The 24,137-nt window shown below is 54.2% G+C and overlaps 11 protein-coding genes across 11 annotated transcripts; 6 read left to right on the forward strand and 5 right to left on the reverse strand.

Moving 5' to 3' along the window:
* Window positions 1–347: 347 nt before the first annotated feature.
* Window positions 348–2,489, forward strand: CABS01_10206 (uncharacterized protein; the record flags this gene model as incomplete). The annotated part of the gene is made up of 1 exon (XM_060543562.1): window positions 348–2,489. One exon carries the CDS (start codon window positions 348–350, stop codon window positions 2,487–2,489), a length of 2,142 nt encoding a protein of 713 aa, XP_060399244.1.
* A 384-nt stretch (window positions 2,490–2,873) lies between these two features.
* Window positions 2,874–3,173, reverse strand: CABS01_10207 (uncharacterized protein; the record flags this gene model as incomplete). The annotated part of the gene is made up of 1 exon (XM_060543563.1): window positions 2,874–3,173. One exon carries the CDS (start codon window positions 3,171–3,173, stop codon window positions 2,874–2,876), a length of 300 nt encoding a protein of 99 aa, XP_060399245.1.
* A 403-nt stretch (window positions 3,174–3,576) lies between these two features.
* On the reverse strand, window positions 3,577–4,800 carry CABS01_10208 (methionyl-tRNA synthetase; the record flags this gene model as incomplete). The annotated part of the gene is made up of 1 exon (XM_060543564.1): window positions 3,577–4,800. One exon carries the CDS (start codon window positions 4,798–4,800, stop codon window positions 3,577–3,579), a length of 1,224 nt encoding a protein of 407 aa, XP_060399246.1.
* Window positions 4,801–5,923: 1,123 nt separating this feature from the next.
* Window positions 5,924–8,762, forward strand: CABS01_10209 (SNF2 family domain-containing protein; the record flags this gene model as incomplete). The annotated part of the gene is made up of 4 exons (XM_060543565.1): window positions 5,924–6,431; window positions 6,526–6,839; window positions 6,896–8,595; window positions 8,651–8,762. 4 exons carry the CDS (start codon window positions 5,924–5,926, stop codon window positions 8,760–8,762), a joined length of 2,634 nt encoding a protein of 877 aa, XP_060399247.1.
* Window positions 8,763–9,301: 539 nt separating this feature from the next.
* Window positions 9,302–10,162, reverse strand: CABS01_10210 (uncharacterized protein; the record flags this gene model as incomplete). The annotated part of the gene is made up of 1 exon (XM_060543566.1): window positions 9,302–10,162. The coding sequence occupies one exon, from the start codon at window positions 10,160–10,162 to the stop codon at window positions 9,302–9,304; it is 861 nt and encodes a 286-aa protein (XP_060399248.1).
* Window positions 10,163–11,102: 940 nt separating this feature from the next.
* On the forward strand, window positions 11,103–12,302 carry CABS01_10211 (aldo/keto reductase; the record flags this gene model as incomplete). The annotated part of the gene is made up of 4 exons (XM_060543567.1): window positions 11,103–11,212; window positions 11,278–11,632; window positions 11,732–11,998; window positions 12,024–12,302. The coding sequence occupies 4 exons, from the start codon at window positions 11,103–11,105 to the stop codon at window positions 12,300–12,302; spliced, it is 1,011 nt and encodes a 336-aa protein (XP_060399249.1).
* Window positions 12,303–12,851: 549 nt separating this feature from the next.
* Window positions 12,852–13,745, forward strand: CABS01_10212 (uncharacterized protein; the record flags this gene model as incomplete). The annotated part of the gene is made up of 1 exon (XM_060543568.1): window positions 12,852–13,745. One exon carries the CDS (start codon window positions 12,852–12,854, stop codon window positions 13,743–13,745), a length of 894 nt encoding a protein of 297 aa, XP_060399250.1.
* A 765-nt stretch (window positions 13,746–14,510) lies between these two features.
* Window positions 14,511–16,523, forward strand: CABS01_10213 (uncharacterized protein; the record flags this gene model as incomplete). Its single annotated transcript, XM_060543569.1, has 1 exon — window positions 14,511–16,523. One exon carries the CDS (start codon window positions 14,511–14,513, stop codon window positions 16,521–16,523), a length of 2,013 nt encoding a protein of 670 aa, XP_060399251.1.
* Window positions 16,524–16,897: 374 nt separating this feature from the next.
* Window positions 16,898–17,730, reverse strand: CABS01_10214 (uncharacterized protein; the record flags this gene model as incomplete). The annotated part of the gene is made up of 2 exons (XM_060543570.1): window positions 16,898–17,533; window positions 17,617–17,730. 2 exons carry the CDS (start codon window positions 17,728–17,730, stop codon window positions 16,898–16,900), a joined length of 750 nt encoding a protein of 249 aa, XP_060399252.1.
* Window positions 17,731–19,869: 2,139 nt separating this feature from the next.
* CABS01_10215 (uncharacterized protein) lies at window positions 19,870–22,056 on the forward strand (the record flags this gene model as incomplete). Its single annotated transcript, XM_060543571.1, has 3 exons — window positions 19,870–20,733; window positions 20,802–21,394; window positions 21,453–22,056. The coding sequence occupies 3 exons, from the start codon at window positions 19,870–19,872 to the stop codon at window positions 22,054–22,056; spliced, it is 2,061 nt and encodes a 686-aa protein (XP_060399253.1).
* Window positions 22,057–22,294: 238 nt separating this feature from the next.
* Window positions 22,295–24,015, reverse strand: CABS01_10216 (NADH:flavin oxidoreductase/NADH oxidase; the record flags this gene model as incomplete). Its single annotated transcript, XM_060543572.1, has 5 exons — window positions 22,295–22,344; window positions 22,431–22,986; window positions 23,060–23,212; window positions 23,331–23,759; window positions 23,917–24,015. 5 exons carry the CDS (start codon window positions 24,013–24,015, stop codon window positions 22,295–22,297), a joined length of 1,287 nt encoding a protein of 428 aa, XP_060399254.1.
* Between the last annotated feature and the right edge of the window lie 122 nt (window positions 24,016–24,137).

The following is a 24,137-nucleotide window of genomic DNA, read 5'->3' on the forward strand; positions in this document are numbered from 1 at the left end:
CTCTACGGCAGGAGCAGTCCGATGTGGTAGTTACGCGAGAAAGGGTCAACGACGTTGGCAGGAATGTGGAGAATTTGATTCCGAGGCAAAAAGATATATGAGTGCTGACCGTAGTGTACGCGACACCCAGAGCCAACGAAGGGTGGGAATAACCTCATTAAGAGACGTCGGTGTCTCGGTGAGGGAAAGAGTCTCGGTGAGCCTCACCGGAGCTCTCTCACCGCCCTAGTGGCAGAACAGAGGCTCCACTAAATTTTCATCGACCCCACGCCCGGATGGCTCTTCTCCAAGCACTTGCGACAGCAAATTTACGCCTTTTTCACCACTGCCAATTCAACACCGCCGCCATGTCTTCAAAATCTGGCAAAAATGGCAAGGTCGCCGACTCTCGTTTCTCAAACTTCGAAACCGATCCTCGGTTCCGAATGCCCTCGAAGAAGCACACCAAAACCAAGATCGACAAACGTTTCGCACATGCACTAAAGGACGAATCCTTCACATCCGGCCCAAAAGTTGACCGATACGGCCGCAAAGTCAAGTCCGACAACAAGAAGAATGCGCTGAAGAACTTATACGAGGCGGAGGACGACGAAGAAGACTCAGACGAGGGCGAGGACATCGAGGTCGAGGCCGACGATGTTGTCCAGCGCGAGCTGGCAAAGGCGGATGCCAAGTACGACCCTGCTCGCGGCGGCGGCTTCTCCGAGTCCGAGTCAGAGTCCGAATCTGAAGATGACGAGTCTGACGAGGAAGAAGCGGCTGTCGCTGACCCCAAGGCTTCCGTGTCGCGCCTGCGCGACGAAGAGGCCCAGGTCGAGGAGGGTGAAGTCACGAACCGGATAGCGATCGTCAACCTGGACTGGGACAACATCAAGTCGGCCGATCTGTTTGCTCTTTTCCACAGCTTCCTGCCTTCAACTGGCGGGCGCATTGAAAAGGTTGCGGTCTATCCTAGCGAATTCGGCAAGGAGCGCATGCAGCGCGAGGAGCTGGAAGGACCCCCTAAGGACATTTTCAAGAAGGATGACTCTGAAGAGGAGAGCGAGGACAGCGAGGAGGAAGACGAGGCGATCAAGAAGGAGCTGTTGGAGGAGGGCGACGCCGACGACTTCGACCACGACGCGCTGCGCAAGTACCAGCTGGATCGGCTGCGGTACTTCTACGCTGTCATGACCGTCTCTGACAAGGCGACAGCGCAGAAGCTCTACGAGGCGACCGACGGCACAGAATACGCGTCTTCATCAAACTTCCTCGACCTGCGATTCGTACCGGACGATACTACATTCGACGACGAGCCTAGAGACGAGTGCGACAAGTTGCCGGAGGGATACAAGCCTGTCGAATTCACTACGGACGCTTTGCAGCACTCCAAGGTCAAGCTCACCTGGGACGTCAACCCCGACGACGCCGCCCGCAAGGCTTCCATCAACCGCGCCTTCACCGGAAGTCGTTCGCAGATTGAGGAGAACGACCTGAAGGCCTACCTGGCCAGCGACAGCGAAGACTCCGGCGAGGAGTTTGCGGGATTCGACGATGAGGAAGAGGCCGAGGATGAGGAGGAAGCGGCCGAGAAGCCCAAGCTTTCCAAGAAGGAGCTCGCCCGTCAGAAGATGCGAGAGGCTCTTGGCCTTGGCGCCGAGGAGGAGAAGAAGTCATCCAAGAACGCCCCCGTTGGCGAGATGGAGATTACATTCACGCCCGCTTTGACGGAGAGCAAGAAGAACAAGAAGCCCGAGGAGGAGGAGACGACGATCGAAAAGTACCAGCGTAAGGAACGCGAGCGCAAGGAGGCCAAGCGTATTGCCGCCCGCGCCAGACGCGAGGGCAAGACCGGCGCCCCCGTCGCCGAGGAGGCCGAGGAGGTCGAGGTCGCGGACGACAGCGCGGAGGACCTCGGCTTCGACGACCCCTTCTTCACGACCGACGAGCCGGTCAAGACCAAGACTTCCGTCCGCAAGGAGGAGCGTCTCGCGAAGCGCGCGGCGCGCGAGGCCGAGGAGAAGGAGAAGGCGGAGCACAAGAAGCAGCTGGAGCTCCTGATGGCAGACGACAACGTGGATGGGGCGGAGCACCTGGACCACTTTGACATGAATGAGATTATGAAGGCGGAGAAAGCCAAGAAGAAGAAGGGCAAGGCCGCGAAGCGGTTGGCCAAGAAGGCGGCTGCCGACGGCGAGAAGCTCGGTCTGCAGGAGGACTTCAAGATGGATGTCGGCGACGATCGTTTCAAGGCCGTCTTTGATAGCCACGAGTTCGCTATTGATCCCAGCAACCCCAAGTTCAAGGGCACGGAGGCGATGCAGAAGTTGTTGGAGGAGGGTCGCAAGAAGAGAAAGGCTGGCGGGGACGTGGAGGATGTGCCTGTGGAGAGGGAGGGCAAGAAGGCGAAGAAGGTCAAGAAGGTTGGCGGCGGCGACGATGATGAGGAGTTGAGCAGGCTTGTTGCGTCGGTGAAGAAGAAGGCGGCGAGCAAGGCTGGCAAGAGATGATTGCGGGTCATTTCTTTGTTCTCGCGCATTGGTGTTTGATTCGAGGCGTGTTTGTGGTCATACCCTAGAATAGAGGTCATACAAAAGTTATTGCAATGTACAAAGCACATGTTCATAATAATGGGTATCAAGGATTAAGCGACAAGGCAGTTGAGTTCTTGATTTTGTGACGCTGATTTATGAGTTGCTTCCTTGGGTATCTCATGCTCGTGGAAAGAACCACCCAATGAATGCCCCTTGGAACCGCACTTTCCATTCTTCAAAAATGTTCGGCCTGGGATTGTCTCGCTGATGACTCTGCCCTTATCCTCGTTGGGCACCATGCTTCTGAGTTCGCTGTCCCATTTCGCTGTTCTCCTCATGATATCTTCGTACACTCGTAGCTCAAGAGCCAAAGAAGGCGCGGACGGCAAATTTGATAAGGTGAGGCGTGCCGATCCTTGCAGAGACGAGGAAATTATCAAGTGTAGGTTTCGGGCGAGCTCGTGTGGCAACAGATGTCCCCGTCCGACCTTGGGCATCGCCGTCGTCGTTGGACATGGGAAGGCCGGTGTAGGGATCCCACTCCATGTCTTCTTCGTAGATGGAGCCGAGCATGCTTGCGATCCAGACGAGATTGGCGAGTATGAGAGTGAGAAGGACGCCTCTCAGGGTAGCTTCGTTGTGTGAATAGGTGGGAGGCATAGTCTATTCTGGGTGTGGTTATGGAGGCTGAATTATATCCCGGTGAAAGTCGAATGTTGAGTTTGAAGAGGGGAAGAATTGAGATGTGACCAAGAACGTCAAGGCAGGAGCGGGAAGGAGCCAGAAAAAGGAGAGGTCTCATGATGTAGCCTGTGACGAATACCTCAGTTCTTTATGTAGTCAGCCGGCACATTCTACTGGAAGGGAAGGGCCGGGATCATAGTATTTAGGCAGCGTCACATGGCAAAAGGCGTGGGCGGACAGGCTGCATAGATGCTGGGAGAACAACGTAGGTGCAATAACATAGGTGCATCATGGAATCTTGTTCTATTTTAGATGATTCAGCAGAACATGGCTGCGAGGACTTTTGTTTATCATGACTTGAACAACAATGAAAGAATCTTTACCGCACCACGGCATCCTTCAAGCTGGGAACAGTGCAAAGACCGCCAGACTTGGTCTTGAGCTTGCCAAGACCCTGCTTTCCAAGCGCTTCAACGACACCAGCATCAAAGGCAACGGCCAAGTCGTCGGTGGTGGTGAAGCCGGGCTGGAAGGTCTCCCAGATCTTCTTCTTGGGGTTCAGGACACCCTCGGGTTCACCTTCCCAGCCCTCAAAGTTGATACGCTCACCTGCCTTGGCATCAGCGGGGGGAGTGACGAGCTCGACGGGTCCCTTGTGATCGTCGACCTCGCCTTCCTTAAGTTTGGGAGAAGCGGCAAGAACCATAGCGCACGACTTGATGCCGCGCATCTTGACGGGCTTCAAGTTGCAGACGACGACGACCTTGCGGCCTTGCATAGACTCGAGGGGCACGAGGCCGTTGAGGCCAGAGCAGACGGTGCGGCAAACCTGGCCCTCGTACTCGGTGGTGTCATCGTTGGGCTCGTCGCCGACGGCAATGGTGGAGACGTAGAGGGAGTCGGCCTCGGGGTGCTTGATGGCCTTGAGGATGTGGCCGACACGGAGGTCGATGAGGGCAGGGGAGAGAGGGGCGGCAGCAGGAGCAGCCTTCTGGGGCTTGGGAGCCTTGGCCTTCTTCTCCTTCTTGGGCTGGCCCTCACCGGCACCGACAGCGGCCTTGACCTTGTCCTTGGCCTCGGCGACAACCTCCTTGACCTTCTCGCCAGCGCTCTTATCCTTCTTGGGCTCCTTGGTGCGGTCGGGCAGGGCCTTGTCACCAGCAGCAGCACCACCGGCGGCGGCGGCAGCGGCCTTCTCCTTCTTGAGACGCTCCTTCTCGGCCTTGGCATCGACGGGGGGCTTCACGTAGAGGACCTCGTCGAGGTCAACCTTGACCTTGTCATCGGCCTTGACGTCGGCGGCGAAGGCGGGGAAGTTCTGGACGAAGTCGAGGTGGCGGACGATGTTGGGATAGCCCTTCTCGCCGGTGCGCTGCTCGGGGGACCAGGAGGCGACGAGAGGACGGACGGCGGAGTAGAGAGCGGTGTCGGCCTTGCTGGGCTTGGTGCCGAGAAGAGTGGTGCGGGTGCTCAAGTGGGAGTTGAGGGTATCGAGGATAGGGGAGGCCTCGTCGGGCTTAGACTGTTGGAGACGAGTGGCAGTGGTGAGCCATTGCTGGATCTCGGTCTCCTCGTTGGGAGTGTAGGTGGTGTTGGAGGCCATTCTTGTGAATCGGAACGGGGAGATGCTGCGTGAGCTGGGTCGGATAGCGCGTAGTGAAGAAAGCATGAGGTGTGAGTCTGAGGTGGAATTTTTACCTGTGTGGCTCTGCGGGGTAGGTGGCAGCAACGGTGTGGTGGGAGGATTGCCCCTCCACGCCGTTCACCTCGATTGGATGCCTCAGGCTGAAAATCTCGGTGACCGGTGAAGGCTGACCGGGACGACTGTTCGGTGTGCGAAGGTGAGCGTTCCCTGGAGACTGTTTGATCACCTGCATTCAAGGTATTTCAAATGATGCAGATAACTGTCCGTCAAGAGAATACTGCTCATCCTATTCCGTCATTACACTCTTGTCCTTGGCCTGTTTCTATTTCACTCCCCTGGCTGCAATATGCAATTGTTCGTTGAGATTTGGGCCTAGTCGAACTCACCGCAACTCATCACACAGCCTTTATTTCCTTCGCGTGGCATTATTTTATGCGAAAAGAGAAATATGCAAGACAAGGGTCTAAATTGCATCGCTGGGACCCCGATCTCCTTCCGATCCCCGAACCGACTTCATGACGACGGTTGCCTGAAAGAAAAACGAGAGAAAAAGGAAAGAAGAGCCGGGGCTTTAATTGAAAGCGACACGACATCACGTGCTAGCGCCTTCTCTTCGCGTCGCGCCCCTGCCATTTCCCCTGTCGCCCCGCGATCGCGCGCCCTTTGGCAGCTGAAGCCCGCTCGTTCCTGCTTCCTATTTTCCCCTTGCCACCACACCCTCACGCAATTATCTCAGGAACCTCACTATTTTTATACTGGAAGGAAATCTCACCTCAGATTACACAGCATTACATCGCCACCTTTCTTTTCTAGCATCTTTTTCTGCCTCAATCTCAATATTTCGATGTTTTTGAGCCTTGGAGGCACAGACCTTCACTGCCAAATTTAGCGTCTCCCCTTGCATCATCGATTTGGATCGCTTTTTTCTCTCCCGAATTCCATCACCACTGACGGAGTATTCCCACTCACTCACAAAGTCGAGGACGAAATCGAGGCCCTTGAGGAGTTATCAACTTCTAGAAAAATCACGACTTCATAATTTTGCTACTGTCTCCCGGATCTGGTCTGAGCTGCGATCGATATGAGCTCATCAACGTCGGACGTGGAGTCCGTCATGTCCGCTAACCAGCGGCTTGACACCAGTGCACCTTCCTCACCACCACGGGATGAGAGTTTTGAGCCCATGGATTCTGAGTTCGCTCTAATCATGAAGGAAGAGGCAAGGGCCAAAGCAGACAACAACAAGAAAGACAAAGCAGCACAAAAGTCCCAGAATCTCAAGAACCGCAGGAAGCGCAAGAATGAGCTCTCTAAAGAGGAGAAGCTCAAGTTGGCCAAGGAGCTGGATGAGCTGCTCAAGAAGTCTCAGGCGTTCAGCAAGATGCTCATGGAAAAGACTCAAGCAATGGGTCGGGTTGGCACAAGCTTGGAGGGCGAAGCCTTGGGTGACCACAGCCTGTCCCTCACTGCTCAACCCAAAATCATGAAGGGTGGCACCATGAGAGATTACCAGTTGGAAGGACTTACTTGGATGCGGGAAGTGTGCCTTCAGGGCTTATCTGGTATTCTCGCTGATGAGATGGGTCTTGGTAAGTCTTTCTGCCTCATCATTTGCACAACTTACACTCTTCTTCCTTTCGTGTACGAGAATACTTCAGAGAGTCGAATACTAACTATATTCAGGCAAGACGGTTCAGACCATCTCGTTGATTGCCAATTTGAGAGAGGAAAACTACCTTGGCCCTCATCTCATCGTTGCACCATTGAGTACCCTTTCGAACTGGATGGACGAGTTTGAGAAGTGGTGTCCTTCCCTTCCTGTCGTTCTCTTTCATGGAGACGCTCAGAAGCGCGCGGAAATCAAGAGGAAACACTTGACACCAAATATGAAGAACGGCAACCCCACCAAGAAGTTCCCTGTGGTGTGCACATCTTACGAGATGGTCCTAAGAGAAAGGGCTACTTTGAGCAAGTTCAATTGGGCTTTCATCATCATTGTAAGTATTATTGCCTGACACCCTGGTCATCAAACCCGCTTTCTCACATTCCTTAGGACGAAGGCCACCGCATGAAGAATTTCGAGTCCAAGCTGTTCCAAGAGCTGGAGACTTTTGCATCAGCTACTCGTATGCTCATCACAGGAACACCCCTGCAGAACAACCTGAAAGAGCTTTGGGCTCTTCTTCATTTCCTACTGCCTATGATCTTCAAGAGCTACGAGGCTTTTGAGGCATGGTTTGACTTTGACGACCTCCAGGACGAAGAGGGCGCGCAGGAGTTCATTGCCGATCGCGAGAATCAGGAGCTCATCAAGAAGATTCACGTCATCCTCCAGCCGCTCCTTCTTCGTCGCGTCAAGGCCGACGTCGCCGCGCATCTTCCCAAGAAGCGCGAATACGTCCTCTTTGCGCCAATGACAAAAGAGCAAACCGATATGTACAATGCCATCAACGACAAGGATGTCGATACTCGCGCCTTCTTGGAGAAGATGGTCATCGACCGTCTCAGTGCTATCGCTCCTCCTGTCAAGAATGAGAAAATCTCTGCCAAGAAGCTCGAGATTCCGATCCGAAACAGTCCTCGAAAGACTAAGGGTGAGGCAGCTCCGGAGACTAAGAAACCCAATGCGTTCTCGGCAATGATGAACCGGGCTAGAAGCTCATCTTCCAAGCCCCAAGAAGCCACCAAAGCAACATCAAAAGCCTCATCGAAGGCATCCTCCCGGGCTGTCTCCAAGCGCAAGGAAGCACCCACTCTCGAAACACCACAGTCCAAGAGTGCCAAGTCATCGAGACAGTCGACACCTTCGACCACTACACGAGGCCGGGTCACCCGTGGCCGTCGACGCTATGTTGATTCCGATCCTGACGACGAGGACAAGCTCTCCGATGATGAGTTCGAGGCCAAGCTTGCTCGAGAGGCAGAGGAGGCCGACCAGAATGACGATGATTCTGCCCCCGCTCTTTCCCCTGAGGAACAACACCAGGTCAACATTCTCGAGCAGGCGAAGAAGGAGATGTCAACCAAGAAGCTTGGAAACCCCATCATGCAGCTTCGCCTTGTGTGCAACTCTCCGCACAACTTCTTCGATCCTTGGGGATACGAGGGTAGTCCTCCCGTTGACGAGAGCATTGTCACATCATCCGGCAAGATGTTGATGCTTGATCGTCTGCTTCCTGCCTTGTTCAGCAAGGGTCACAAGGTCTTGATCTTCTCCCAGTTCAAGACTCAACTTGATATTCTTCAAGACTACTGCGAGCTTCGGAAGTGGAAGGCCTGCCGATTGGACGGATCTGTCTCTCAGGAAAGTCGCCGCGACCAGATCAAGGAGTTCAACGAGAACCCCGAGTTCAAGATTTTCCTGCTTTCCACGCGCGCCGGTGGTCAGGGCATCAACCTAGCGAGTGCCGATACTGTGATTCTCTTCGATAGTGACTGGAACCCGCAGCAGGATCTCCAGGCGCAGGACCGCTGCCACCGAATCGGCCAGACTCGCCCCGTCATTGTCTACCGTCTCGCCACCAAGGGCACCGTTGAGGAGGAGCTTCTCATGAGCGCTGACGCCAAGCGTCGTCTCGAGAAGTTGATCATCAAGAAGGGATCCTTCAAGACGATGGGCCAGAAGATTGACCTGAAGGAAGACCTTGACGGCGAGACGCTCAAGTCTCTGCTGCTGAAGGATGGTCAGATTTTCAAGTACTCCGGTGACCACGAGGTCCTCAGTGACAAGGACCTCGATGTTCTATGCAACAGGTAAGTTTATCAGTGGCCTTTATCGAGATTTGAATATTTCTAACATGTTCTGCAGAAGCGACGAGGCCTACTCCAAGGCGGCCGAGGGCACCGCGAACGCCGACGGCTACAAGGTCATCGAGACTAGCTCCGACGGCATCACCATTGCCGGGCAATCGGCCGCTTAATGTTGTGCAGGCTACCATATCCCCTGTTTCGAACTTATACCGGCAAGATGGAGACTCAAGACAGAGACTCACCTGGCATGGCGTGTCCATTGCTGCCATACGCTTATGTCGATTGAACCCAACACCGCGGGGAATAGCATGATCCTGTGAAGGATTGTACAAAGAAGCTTCAGCAGATGATGCTGGATGATGGTAGCGAGAGACGAGGATGTTATTTACAGAGGCCAAAAGTAGGCCACGGATCAACTTTTTTGCTAGAATAGACGGCCATCCTTACATATCATGTATTCTGGACCGGATTTGCCTATTCTCTGGATGGCCACCGGTTCCCCCATTCTTGTACTTTTAGCGTTTGATACCCCAGGATTGGTCAGACGATTTGCTTAAGATAACTTGAAATAACACTAGTATTTTGTTCATTCTTCTGGGATCTCTGGCCTCGCGAAATGTGTGCACACCAGAAGCTACGAATGAAACGAGAAGCGCGAAGGAAGACAACGTTGCATAGTGTGAACAATGCTGCGGGCATACTCAGACTCTCACAAGTTCATATCCTCCCAAATAGTCTGCCTCACCACGAGGCCCTCAATCCAACGACCCACTTCGAAAATGAAGTCTCCGATATGCAACAGCACCTTCGCAGTGATGTGGACGACAAGACGCTGCAAGCACGGACGGAACGTGTCAACGATCATGGTGTAGAGCATACAGACCAAACTAGTACAAGCAAAGCCGGCGACCAGCTGAAGGAAGAACCACTCAGTGCGGAACAATTTGCGGTCGATCGCAGCCGCAGTCTCATCGGGGAGCTCTTCGAGCCAAACGTGTAGAGCAAGGAGGAATTTCTGGGTTGATTCACAGGGGTGTTGGGGCATGTAATCCGAGGCCGTCCATACGAGCCACGACGTCTTTGCGACAATCCACCGGAGGATGAGGAAGACAAGGTGGACGACGAGATGAACAGCCAGGCTCAGCAGCAGCGGCGCATGCAGCATGCCCACCACGAAGCCGTAGAGATGGGCGAGGTTGTCGAGGTACCTATTGTCAGCGAAAAGTACCCAGCATACGCTGATAGGGCCGAAGAGATTGGGGAGGAAGAAGAGGCTGTGGAGGTAGCCCTCGACGAGCCAGCGGTTAAAGATACCTATCTGCGAGAAGACCTGTTCGTTCTTCTTGATGTTTTGGAAATTGGTCTTGAGGGGCGTCATTACGATGACGGCGTTGAGAAGGAGGGTGAGGTAGATTGAGGCAGCGGCGAAGATGTGGTATGCGATGGAGAGGTCTGCGCGGTAGAAGACCTTTTCGAGGGGGGTGATGAAGAGGGTGAAGATTGCGGCGAGGAGGGTCGGGGGCCACATTGTGCGGATGGCTAGATAGAAGGAGCTTGTTGAGGCTGTCATGGTTATTTTACCTGACGTCTCGCTGAGAGATTATGGGTTGATCGGATGTGCCAGATGGTTTTGGATGTGGTACAGAGTCTGGTATTTGCGTACAGATGTGACGAGGTCGTTGGAGAGAGCAAGCTGCAGGGATGTGTGCCATTCGAATTGCAGATCGACCCATGTTTATGAAGTGTAACTTGACAAAGCATCCAGCTAGTAGCTTCATTCTTGAACCTCCTTGGTGTTCGACCATGGTATCAGCGCCAGCCAAACAAAGCATCATGGCCCAGGTTCTCTAAGGTGGCCGCTTTTCTGCCCTCGATCAAGAGATGTTTGTGTGCCTTACAATAGTCTGAAGGGCAACCCAGATTTCGGCAGTGCGTGAACAAAGCCTCATTCGGAGAATCTCTGTCGGAAGATACCCACAATTGACAACCCACCGAACCAATTGACGAGAAAGTTGGTCGAGGGAGATGTCACGGGAGTTTTGAGAATGGAGCGGCTGAAGCGGCCACACCACCAAACTTGCTACTTCAAGGTCTACTTGAGCCGCTGATTCCTTGACTAGTCTCAGTACGTTCAAATCTAATTCGATACCGAGAAAGTTGAAAGCTTCCGTTTGACTAAGTACGAGTCGTCGCCTTTGACACGGGGTCCTATTTCATGCCGTTGTGCGATCGAAGTCTGTGCATGATGCCAGTGACCAGACCAAGTTTCCGGAGTTTAGCTATCGATCTCAGGGATCGTGCAGCTACGAGTCTGGAGATCGTTGCTTCGACGCCAAGGACGAGAACTCAAGCGAGCAATTCTCCCGAGATAGCCATGGACTATATAAACGACCCTCACTCTTGATGGTGAAGAGGTCTTGTTCTGAAGTAATCTCAACACTCTCATCAGATCAAGTACCATACAAACTCGACAATTTTACCAGTAAAATAGCTTCGCCGAGGATCTCAGAATGGCACCTCCAGCAAGACTCCCCGCCCGCCGCCTTGGCGAGACCGGCCCCGAGATCACCGCCCTCGGCGTAGGATTGATGGGCCTCAGCGTGGCCTGCGGCAAGCCTGGGTTCGTGACCTCTGATCAGCCATTTGCAAAAGAGACGTCTCAAATTGATTCCAATGCTTCCACAGATCCGACGAAGAGCGTCTCGCATTCCTCGATCGCGCCTGGGAGCTCGGCGCCACGAACTGGGACACGGGCGACGCCTACGGCGACAACGAGGACCTCATTGGCAAGTGGTTCGCGCTGCACGCCGAGCGCCGCGCCGACATTTTCCTGGCGACCAAATTTGGCTTGCGCGGGGAGATCAGGAACGACGGGACCTTTAGCATCAGGATTGATAGCTCGCCCGAGTACTGCCGCGAGGCGTGCGAGCGCAGCTTGAAGAGATTGGGCATCGAGAGTATTGGCTTGTACTATATACACCGCCTGGATGAGACAACGCCTATTGAGAAGACGATTGAGGAGATGGTTAAGTTTGAAAAAGTAAGTGTGAGACTGGGCCGAGACTGATCGTCGCGTCCCTGGGTGATGCCCTTCACTTTCGGGTTGACCCAAGATTACTGACAACGTATGTGAAGCGAGGGTAAGGTCAAGGCCTTTGGCATCTCTGAGTGCTCCTCCACCACCCTCCGTCGCGCCTACGCCGTCCACCCCATCTCAGCCGTGCAGGTAGAATACAACCCCTGGTCCCTCGAGATCGAAGGCCCCGCCGGCACAGACCTCCTCAAGACATGCCGCGAACTCGGTGTCACGACCTTTGCCTACTCGCCGCTCGGCCGTGGCATCATGACAGGCCGCTACAAGTCGGTGGACGACTTTGAGGAGGGCCTTCCGCTGCCAGCTGCCGCGGTACACGGGCGACAATTTCAAAAAGAACACGCAGCTCGTGGAGGAGTTTGCTGCCGTCGGGCGCGAGAAGCACGGCTGCTCTGCAGGGCAGCTTACGCTTGCTTGGCTGCTTGCGCAGGGCGAGGATGTGGTGCCGATCCCGGGGACGAAGAAGATTCAGTACTTGGAGGAGAATATGGAGGCTTTGAAGGTTGTGTTGAGCAAGGAGGAGGAGAGGGAGCTGAGGGCTTTGGTTGATGCTAAGGATGTGCAGGGTGATCGAGGTGCGGCGTTTGGCAACTGTTCTGATTCGCCTGCTCTCTGAGGAATGAGGATGCCCCGGTGCCTTCGATGGAGGTGATGACGGAAGCGAAAGGTGATGATGGGGGCGGGGATGTCTCGGGAGTCGGCGTGGGTCCCCGGCCCCAGCGTCCGAGGCCCCGAAATCTGGGGAAGAGGGTTAAGGTCAGTGATCAAAAGTGAGATAAAGCAACCTTTCTCGCAGCCTCGTATAGCTAGATTGTAAAATATAGCATATAGCCGAATGGTTATGTTGAAACTCTCTCATATCATGAATGCTGCTAATATGCGAATGCAGATTCTGTGAGTTCCCCTCGGAGAAGAAGGCCGATGCCGGCTTGCGTTCGGAGATCGGAGTGGGTCACCGACACGCCGGTTGATAAGTAAAATGGTCGGCGTATGCGCGCTTGGGCCCGTCAATCAGTTGGTGTAGATGTTCGTCTAATCAGTTTGGTGATACAACTTAAGCCGATTGTTGCTCCATGAGATTGCTACTAGACCTCACCATAGGTCCTCTTGATACCGCACTTGAAGGAAGATCCAACTCTTCCGCAATCCCCTCATAACATCAGCCATGGCTACTATCTACAAGACGGGCGAGGATGCTCGACTAGCGTGCCGCTCCGGTACCTTCACCTCAACCACAGCCGGTCAAGCCCCGACGTATCTCCAAGCGAACCTCATCGTTCTTCCACGACGCTACGCCGATGACTTCCGTCTTCTCTGCCACCGCAACCCAGTACCTTGCCCCCTCCTAGCAGAGTCATCAAGTCCAGGAGACTTCGATAAGCTCAAGTCCTATGTCAGATCACCAGACGGCGAGAAGATCCTACCCGTGGCCACAAACATTGACCTACGCCACGACTCGCCACGATACCGTGTCTATGAGGATAGCAAGCACGTCCCAGTCAACGGCGTTTGGGAACCAGTAAACGTGGAAGACAAGTGGCTTGACGGTGACCACGTAGGCTTCTTGATAGGATGCTCTTTCAGCTTCGAGAGGGCTCTCAACGAGTCTGGACTCACGCCGCGACACATGACGCATGACCGCAACGTGCCCATGTATCGTACCAACATCCCACTCTGCGCGGCCGGTGTCTTCAAGGGGGCGACGTATGTAGTCTCCATGAGGCCGTACAAGGTGTCGGAGATTGAGAAAGTGAGAGATATCACCAGGCCTTTTGTGGCGACACATGGGGAGCCGATCGCGTGGGGATGGGATGGGGCGGAGAGGATCGGGGTAACGGATATCACGAAGCCTCACTGGGGCGATCCAGCGCTGCAGATGGACGGGAAAACTGTGTTCGGGCATGACGATGAGGAGTATGTGCCCGTCTTCTGGGGGTGCGGGGTCACGCCACAAGAGGCTGTGATGAGAGCCGATATCAAGGGTACGGTAATGGGGCATGCGCCTGGGCATATGGTCATCATGGATGTAAGAGAAGATGAAATCTTTCCCGTCTCATAGGTATGAGGTTGTATTAGCATAGGATCATGAGTCTTCTAGAAAACCCTTCATATTGATTTTCAAATGACATTTTTCCCTGAATGGATTGGTTTCGAAGACCTGCTCGAAGACCTACAACATCTATTCTAAGTCGTGAGGCCGGGCTGTGTTGTCAACTTGGACGAATTGACTCAGCCGAGAACCGTCAATCACATCTCATGACGCGCCAGGGACTCATAAGCAATCTAGTCAATTGAAGTAGACTTACTGAAGGCACCCAGACAGCCACTACGTCTGAGCGAACATCTGTTGTTTTCATTGTCATATGATGAAAGACCTTTGATCTCGCCTGACTTTTGCTTAGCAACAATGGCGCCCAAGTCCAGACAAACGCATGAAAGACACAAGACTCAAAGAACCTTGTGAGCAAGACAAGACAGGTCACCTGTCAAAGACTTAGAAAACATGAAAGCCGAAAGAATTGAAGTAATAGCACAATGGCCGACAAGACTGACCGAGAGTCTTGACTTTGGTATATGTATGACTTCGGTATTCTAGAGAAGATGCCGTATATTCGACTCACAAGAACCCATCACCAGCACATTCCATCCACCTAAATCAAACAACTCACCCAGACCTCGTTGCATCTTCAACCAAGTTTCCAATCAAATTTCCAACACCAGTTTCAACCTCCAATTGAATTCAATAGAATCTTCCTCCCCTTTCGCGTACAATCTCCATCCATTACTTACGCTTCGGCGCTGACGTACATTAGCACCCAACAAGATGCCCCCCAAGAAAGGCAAAGGCTCCGCCCCTCCGAAGTCCTGGGTCCCCCCTGCAGGATATACTCCTCGACAGACTCGTGGACAGACTCGGAATCAACAACAGCAGCCCAACCTCTGGCAAGGACTCACCGATAGAGGAGAGGCGTACGATGCTCAAGGCAACCATGTTTTAGTGCGCCCGGTGCGCCAGCGTCGAGGGGGACAGCAGACGGCGGCGCCTCCTGCTGCACCAACTGGTCCGCCGCCTCCGCCGCCTCCTCCTGGACCACCTGCTCCGCCGCCACCGCCGCCGCCGCCGCCGCCGCCGCCCCCTCCCATTGCTCCTGTCCTGCCACCAGTGCCTTCTCCCCATGATGCTGACTCTGGAGATGAATCTGATGACGGGGCCGGTGGTGAGCCTGGGACCAAACCTGATGATGGATCTGGCGGTGAATCTGGCGATGAACCTAACAACGAATCTGGTGAAGAACCTGAGGTTGAGTCAGGTGATGAATCTGAAGAAGAATCTCAGGCTGGATCTGGCGATGAATCTGGCGATGAACCTGAGGCTGGATCAGGCGACGAATCTGTCGAGGAACCTGAGTCGGAATCAGATAATGAATCTGGTGATGATACTGCAGGTCCTTCATCCGATCCCACGCCGCCAAAACGTCCTACGAGAACGCCCCTTCCGAATGGAAGACCAACAAAAATCAAGATCAGTTTAAAAGCAACAAAACCACAGACGTCACCAGTTACAGAGAGCCAAGACAGCAATGGTTCGGACTCTCCCGTTGGTCCATCTGCAGACGAATCCGACAGCGATCCCGAAGCGCCTGAAGAGAGCTCCGAGCCTGAAGAGAGCTCCGAGCCTGAAGAGCCCGAAGATGACGCCAGCCGTGACGACAATGAGGAGCAGACCGACAACTCTCAAAGAAGTGAAGGCAGTGACCCAGAGGGTCCACAGGATAGCGACCAAGGCACACCAGACGAAGCCACGCGGTCGAGAAGATCAACTCCCGGGTCGGTCGGAGGAGACTCTGAGCAAATGTCCACCCCCTCAAAGACACCTCAAGAGAGAAAGGAGTCGAAGAACGAGGACCCGATTCAAGTAGGCAGCGAAGAATCGGAGAGTAGCGAGGTTCCCCTTGAGCCACGGAGCGAAGACTCTCAACAAGACGATGAACCGCATCAACCCACTATCGTCCACTATGGCAGCGATGATGAAACAGAAATGTTAGTTCATGAGAGGCCTGACCCAGACCAGACCTTCAACAATGGAGATGATACTCTCAACTTGGAGGACTATCCAAGCTCGGTTGGCGGAGATCCCGACTGGAGAGGAGAGTATAATGGAAGCGAGGATGACGGCGACGACCGTTATGATACCCAAAGTGGCAGCGTCGGAGGTGCCTATGAGGACAATGATAACAACGACGATGATTCTGAGGTCCACCTCCCCGACTACACGATATTTGAACCCGATGAGACCGAGGGCCAGCCTGAAATGGGCCGCGGACAAGGCAGCGAGTCAGATCTTTCGAGGCAGTCCTCGCCGGGCGGTGTCTCACCGGTCTTCCCTCGGAACGATCGTTCGCCCAGTCACTCTCCGGGCCCATCTGCCGGGGGGCAGCAGCAGCCATCAGGCTCGAGTGGCGGGCAAGGCTCTACAGCTCAGGGAAGAAAGAACGGACAGTCCAGTGGCAACAACAAGGGCTCAGCAACGGGAGGCGGACATGGCTCTGCGGCAACGAAGACGAAGAATGCCACTGGGAAGAGAGGAAGACCTGAAGATCACACCGCAGACGATGAAGCCAGGCCACAGAAGCGACAAAGGGAGGACATGGGCAAGGCTGCGGTGCCGACAGTGAGAAAAAAGTTCCCTCGGGCCCAATATCGCCAGATATGCCCTTACCCAAGCCCCCGGGGGTCACAACCTAAGACTTCAGATAAGCGGGCAACAGCCAAGAGGCCAAGCAGCTTGCTTGACGACATAGTAGAGAAGCCTGCGAAGAAGACGAGACTGTTATAAGGGGAACGTGAAGGAGATTTAGACATGCAATAAGATGTTTGATTGGTATGATCTTTAGAGCCGTAGATTTTGTTCGAATTGACATTGCCCTACTGAAGCATTACTGAGCTAGCAAGAATTTGGATCATGCACGCGTACCTTACCACCTGGTGATTCCTCCTCTATCAAGAGTGCTTGCCGGGCTCGTGGACGGGTGTCCTTTGAGGGGCTGGTGACAGGATCAGGAGCGGATTTCTTGAGGCACTAGGGTAATCAGCATAGCTTGGACCAAAATGATTTCTCCCCATGTCCAGTTCGTATGATGGACGTGGTAGAAGCAATCCGCGCACGCGCGCAACTTTTCTTTGTTGTATTGGCGTTGGAAACGCTGGGTATCATAGCATATCTTCGTCTTCGTCATAATCGCCGTCCCCACTGCCTCGTTCCTCCTCTTCCTCACGCCTACTGGCTTCCGCACTGGCGCCAATCTTCCGCACGCCCTCTATGACGCCCAGGAAGAAGCCGCGGCTCTCAGCCAGCTCCATCGCTCCAACTCCCCGTAAACTCATGACACCGCCTACACCGTCGGACAGGTCCTGTGTACTCTTGCGCATCTTGGCAGATCGCACCTCCTGAAGGTCCTTGAGGAGAGACCTTACCTCGGAAGTTGATGGTATATCGTCGGATGCGTGTGCCAGCAGGACCTCGGCGAGCTCGAACCAGTGGTAGGGGAGCGCATTCGGGGGCGCGTCGGCTGTACATGAGGGCAGGAACGGTGGTGACAGGGTTTCGTCGAGGGTCGCGCCTAGTCGACGGGCATTGCCTCTTGCATCGCCGCGCGCAGGAGGTGGCGGGGGAGCAGAGAAGGCATCGGGGTTGAGTGTCGTTTCTTGATGTACGATCTTGGCGAGGGAGGTTGGATGGAGCCACTGAGGTGGAACGATGTTTGCTCGTCGTTGCTTCTTGAGGAGGAGTGCCAGCCAAAGAGGCAAGTCGGCACGTGCCGGGGGTCGCAAGGCTGGAGTTGCACCCTGGGAAAAGCATCGAGGGTTAGCAGAAGGATCTATCCGCGACGCGTCGCGGGGTAAAGTAGAAGGGGCTGCTCCGTTCTTACGCTGAGAAGATCGATGCTTTCTAGCCGCTGACGTGGGACGATTGTGACGAGCTCCATCTCGCACAGAAAAGCCACTTCGGTGGGTACGAGACCCGAGGGGAGAGGCAAAGCCATCGTTGGTTTTCGCAAACAACACCTGTCGCTGCAGCAAGCCCCCGTCGAGGTTTGAAGCTGCAAATCGCCCTACTCGAAAGACGCGTCCAGTTTGGTGGTGCGACGGCGCCGCGGGGTTGCGCACGGAAGCAGCCGGCCCGCTTCGGTGGGATTGTACCTGAAGCTCGGGCTTTCTTGACGACAGGGGCCAGTGCTGATAGCAAAGGAGTACGTACCGCTTGGATCGGGGAACCGGGCAGAGCTCCACCCTGCGCTAGGCCCTGGACCCCACTTATCCCCGGAGGAAGACCCACTTTCAACCCGGGTCCTCCGAGCCGTCTACCAGGGTCATGGAGGAGCCCAGCTGTCCAGGCCCCCAGAGCGCGATGGGATTAAGATAAGGTAATGCGCCCTACGTAAGGCTGGGCGATAAGTGAAAAGGCCTGGATGCATAAGAGCTGAGGTTGTTCCTTGCCTTGACCAGCTGAACCCTCCGGGCTGGCCAATTCCAGGCGGGTCCGGACCGCAGTGGTCTAATATGTGAAGAGGTGGCACTGCAATGTTGGATGAATCTGGACTCTCCACATATGCTCGTTATTTTTACTTTTTGTGCTACCAAATATCCATGACCGCGCCAAGCTAGAAATGGGCGGATACATTATGAGTACAAGGGAAGCAACAAAATTCTCGTTCTCGCCAATCGGCGCTCAGTCCGCTCTGTCACGCCAATAGCGCGTCAATGAGATGGCTATTTGAACAAGTGCGACAGGTCACAGGTATTGACGTCCCTCGGCCTCGTTCTCACCTGAGACATCACCTTAGCTAATCGGCCCTGAGAGATCTGTGTCACCTCATCTACTAGGGAAAGGGGACTTCTGCTCCTCAACGGCTGCAACCCTACAGCTGCAGATCTCTCCTCACTCTTCTTTTCCTTCTCCGCGTCGCCTAACCCAACCACTCGAGCCAAAGGTCCCTGGACTTTGAACTTCTGAACTGCTGTCTCGAGCGGGTTGGGCCGGCCCTGTCGTCCCATCTAGAGTTCATTATTGCATTGCCGTTCCGTCACCTGGAAGCTCCACCGAGCATCCGGAGGATTATGTCAGTGGACTGTCCAATCGTTCAAAGCAACGATCTAGATTCCTGTTCCGTAGCGGCCGCCGCATGGCCGCAGTCGCTCACGCTCTGATCTTCTTCCTCCGTGATACTCGGGACCGGGCCCAGAGAGCAACAGATAGGCCCAATTCGGAACCTCACGATCAAACTGATTTATCTTCGTGTCATGATGACGAATCACTGCATATTCTCCAACTCGCTGCTCAAAGGCCGCTAAGGAAGCACGTTGATTCATACAACAAGAGTCAACAGCGCAATACGAAGGAACAGAAAGAAGGAAGAGAGACACACAAGCCCAAAATTGCAAGGGTACGGAGTACTGCAGTGAGCATCCGCCGCGGCGCCGCCCAACCGCTCTAGCCCTTCCTGCGAGTACAGACCTACGGGAGTGCCCCACTGCCATCCTCGACCCTCGTTCAGATCCCAAAACCCCTCGTAGCGGGATTGGGCCGCCCAGATCCGCCTGTTCGGCCGCAGTCGCCTCCTTTGGAACTTCAGCTGCAGCAGTAAAGGCAGTGGCCCTGACGTGGTCTTCTCCTCTTGGATCTTCCATCTTCTCCCACACTGAAGTGGAGCTTTTTGGTTCTATCCTCACCATCGCCAGAGGTTTAACACCGATCATCTCACGTGGCAACCGACCCTCATCTTGATCAGGGTTCGGAGCCGGGACAGTAACACGGACGAATCCATCGCCACTCTTCCCGCTTGGAAGGGCCCTGCCCGTTCCTGTTCTCGAGTCCGGCCCACACTCGGATATGTTGGCAATTTTGAAGCAATTATCAAGCACTCTTCTTGGTGCCTTGGAACCCCTGACTGCTTTATCGTTTAGCTGAGGCCTACCGTCGCTCGGGAAATCCGGACCGGCGCCAGACGAGCCTTCTAGGGCTTCGGCGCCGCATCCCTTCCCGAAAGAGACTGCTTGTCCGCCCAATTTTCCCCACCGACGCCCAAGAGAGCCTCATCGTCAAACTTTTGTCAGCACGCTGGTGGTTTATCCGAGCAGATAGTCTGCCTGTTCAAGTTTTAGGGATTTTTTCAACTACAACCATGTCGTCCAATTTGTTGAACTTCAACAAACCATGCAACGGATGTCGACGTCGAAAGGTCCGCTGCGATAAGGCCAAGCCATGCCTCAACTGTGTTCGTCATGGCATTTCCTGTGTCTACGACCCCCAGAGGGAGCCCGGCATCCCCAGCCCCGAAAGCCAACAGCAGTTGCAGGAGAGGGTCGACCGACTGGAAAGGGTGATCGAGGAGATGAAGGGCATGTCTGTTCGAGGAGAATCACTCAAGGCGACTAGCAGCTCGTTTCCATCTGCGAGTCCAGCAACAAGTCACTTTGGCGAGTTTTACAACGAACGAGACGAGTCCCTGGCTGGAGATCCTGGGATGCAGGTTTACGACGAGAACGTCTCCTATTATCTTGGTCCCGACTACTGGCTCAACCTCCAAGACGTTGTCTACGAACCAAGATGCCTATTCCGCATCGACTCGGACAAGACGGGCAAAAACCCCGCGAGTCCGTCTTCCTGGCCTATTGGTCGAACACCCGTTCTGGCCGATCTTTCTCATTTACACCTTGAACCCGAAAAGGAAGACATCCTGACCGACCTTTTCCTTGCGCATGTTGAGCCCTACGTTCGGATAGTCCACGAGTCCTACTGGCGGCAGCAAATCACAGATTTCCGAGTGGGCGTCCACAAAATCCCGATAGACGTGGAGGCAGGCATGTTTGCAACCCAAGCCATGACCGTTGCGGCATTGCCGGCAAACCTTATCCAAGAGAGGTTAGGCAAGCCAAAGAAGGATCTCCTTCGACACCTGCAGGAAGCTACCCAACTAGCCCTTGAGAGAGCAGATATTTTGCGGAGTAGGAAGCTTTTGGCTTTCTTTGCTCTGCTCTATCATATTGTTCGTTCGGCCACTTTTCCTTACCATCCACTCACAACTCTGAAGATAGTCTTTACTAATTTTCCTAGCAAGCAAAATTCATCACGGGTGATGGAGAGGTTGCAGTGTCTCTCCTCGGATTGGCTGGTCGATTCGGAACAAGACTCGGACTGCACCGAGATCCGAGTCACTATAGCTATTCGCCATGGATAGCAAATATGAGACGCCGAGTCTGGACTCACTTCGAAATCATGGACAACCCGGTGTACAATTTGGAGGGTGCAGACTCTGGCCTGCCATCAATATCCGACGTCCAACCCGCGAAGAATGCAAACGACAGCCAGTGGATGCCGAATCGATTTGCAAAACCAGGCTCTACCCCTCCAGATCAAGATGGAATCACAGACATGTCTTTTGTCTTGATACGACAGCATCTCTTCAGGACGATGCAATCAATAACGCGAAGGAGGAACGACACGAGCCCGGAAGAGCTGAACAGGATAATTGACCAGACTGAGAGCTTTATCAAGGCCAAGTTTATATCCCACGTTGACGGTAGCTCTGCAAGTCATGCAATAATTGTCTCATACTTCAGAACAAGTATGAGAAGCATGCGACTTCTAGTTGAGACCGTTGTGGCTCGACATACGGGTGCTGGTCAAGATGCTGAATTCCGATCGGGGTAAGTTGGAACGTAAAGCCAAGAGGCTTTGACACTTACTAACATTGACAATCTCTAGATTCTATCAAGAGTGTGTAGAAATTCTCGAGGAAGCAGAGCGTGGTGAAGCAGTGGCTCTCCAAAGCCATTGTGGCTGGATCTACAGATGGCCGACGACACCGTTTACGATTTCAAACATTCTCATCAGCCTCGCTCAACAACCAAAACACCCGGTTACGGACCGAGCGTGGCGGCAAATGAACATCGTGTTCCGGAGACACAATAACGAGGACATTAGCATGCGCAACTTTGCTGCTTGGAGGGTTATCGAGGCTCTATGCGACCAGGCTATGCTTTACCACAAGCAGAGATCACACGAAGGAGCGTGGTATGCCCAGAGGCTAGACCAAGTCCAGGCTTTGAATACCGCGCAGGGAAAGGCCTCCCTCTCACTGGAGAATGCGACAGTCGACGACATCCTAGGCGACGTGCAAATGTTTGGGCAAGATGCTTCAGTCTTGGGTGGTCACGGTTATTTTGCAGCTCAGCAGGCACTTGAGCCGTTGGGCTACCCTCCTTGGAATCAGCCACCAACGGGACAATCTCACGGCCAAAGTCAACCGCATCCGCACTCGCATCCTCATCCGCATCAACCACCGTCTGATGATGGCGAAGACATCTGAATTCTGGGTGACGCAATCCGTGGGAACAATGAAACTTCTAGAACGGCGTAAAACAAGGATGGGACAAAATTCAATGATCATTGAATGATTCAACTCATGCGACTCTATAGAGGAAAAAGACTACTCCCTAACACCTTGAAGCCGTTCGATCCCATTCTAGAAGACCAAGACCGTTCGATCCTCGGAAACGGCACGGAAATGTGGATGAGGCCAAGCCATGATTCCAAGAATTCATAACTCAATGCTTGCTTGGTCTGTGGGTCCTTGTGCGTCCGAAAGGCCAACCGTCTGGGAACATGAGTTTAGCCAAAGTCTAATTTATGGAGAAGAAAACGCTCTTTGGGATTGGAGAAAATGGAGACTCTTCAACTCACATTGACTAGGAGCATGGACGTCAATGTCCAACTCGTCAGCCCAAGTCCATACCAGGTTAGGGTCTTTGAGGAACGCCCGGCCCACGAGGACGGCGTCTGCCTGGCCATCCGCCAAGACCTCCGTGGCGTCCTTCCCCGTCGCGATGCCGCCGACGGACCCTACCAGGGTACCGGTGCCCTCAACGGCTTTCCGGATAGCTTCCGCTATGTACGCCTGGTACTTGGGTCCGGGCACGACCTTCATCCTCGCATCTTGCCCGCCGGCGGAAACATCGAGAAAATCTGCCCCCTTGTCCGCGAGGATCTTGGCGAGCTTCTGGGCTTGAGGGATGTCCCACTGGGGAATCGACGGGTCAAATTCTAGATAGTCGGTGCCGGCGAGACGCACCAGAACCGGATAGTCGTCGGGCACGTTGGCGCGTGTCAGTTCCGTCAGCTCGACGAGCAGGCGGGAACGGTTCTCGAAGTTGCCGCCGTACTGGTCGGTCCTCGTGTTGGACGTAGGCGACAGAAAGTTGTTGATCAGGTACCCATGGGCGGCATGGATCTCGATGGTCTGTAGAATAATTCAACAGCTGGCAACAAAAAAGGGACAGTGATTAACTGGGGCCCCCGGCAGTGAAACTTACGTCGTATCCAACTTTGACAGCACGCTTAACGGCATCAACCCATTTCGCTTTCAGAGTCTCAATGTCTTTCAGGGTCATTTCTTTGGGAACGTAGGTGTCATCACTGTACGCTACGGCAGAGGGTCCATAGACGTCCTTGGGCCATCCCCGACCCTGTAATGAATGTGTGTTAGCTGTGTGCTCGTCACTGTCACACGCGCAAGTGTGTTTGATGCGGGAGCCGAAGCTCTCCAAAGCACGGATACTGGGGTTCAGGATGCCAAGTAGATACCTTTTCGCCTGCCACCGCCTTACGGTCAATCCAAGGTGCAACGGTGCTCGCTTTCCGGCCGGCATGGCCAATCTGGGCACCAATGTGCCCTCCCTGGCTGTGGACAAAGTCAATAACCTCCTTAGCGGCGACTAGCTGCGAGTCATCCCAGATTCCCAGGTCCTCGGGCGAGATGCGGCCCTCGGGCACCACGGCCTGGACCTCCGTCAAAACCAGCCCAGCGCCGCGGACCGCATAGCTCTGGAGATGCGTCTTGTGCCAGGCCGTCATGTGCCCATTGTCGGCAGAGTACTGGCACATGGGCGACACGATGATGCGGTTGTGGAGCGTCATGCCGCGGATCTTGAGCGGCGAGAATAGGGTGCCGCCTGGCTGAGGGTCCCTAGCAGTCCCGGCGGCTGGGTCCTGGATGGGGGTGAAGTACGGAACCTTTCATCCGGGCTAATCAGTACGCGTACGGCACTTTGTGAGCTCGAGACAGTGATCTCGCGGAGGATTTCCCGCGGTGCAGTCACCGTCTCAGTGCTGGCAGCGAGGTATTCCACAGGATGAACGCCTCTCGCTGCGCTGGGGGTAGGGGTCTTACATTTTTGGCTCCCTCGTTGATCAAGCCGGGGTCTGAGACTTGCAATGCGCCGGGAACTGGTGCCTGGTCTGCGGCCAGCGGAGCTTCGACCTTGGTCATTTTGTTGAGTGGAGATGATGTTATATCTGGCTTTGCGATGGGAGTAGGGATTTACGAATATTGTTCTCTCTGTCCGTGCTTATTGTGAACGACAAACAAACCTTGACGGAGATCAAGAAACG

Source organism: Colletotrichum abscissum (genome assembly GCF_030869225.1).
Source record: "Colletotrichum abscissum strain IMI 504890 chromosome Unknown Scaffold_26.1, whole genome shotgun sequence".
NCBI classification, from domain to species: domain Eukaryota; kingdom Fungi; phylum Ascomycota; class Sordariomycetes; order Glomerellales; family Glomerellaceae; genus Colletotrichum; species Colletotrichum abscissum.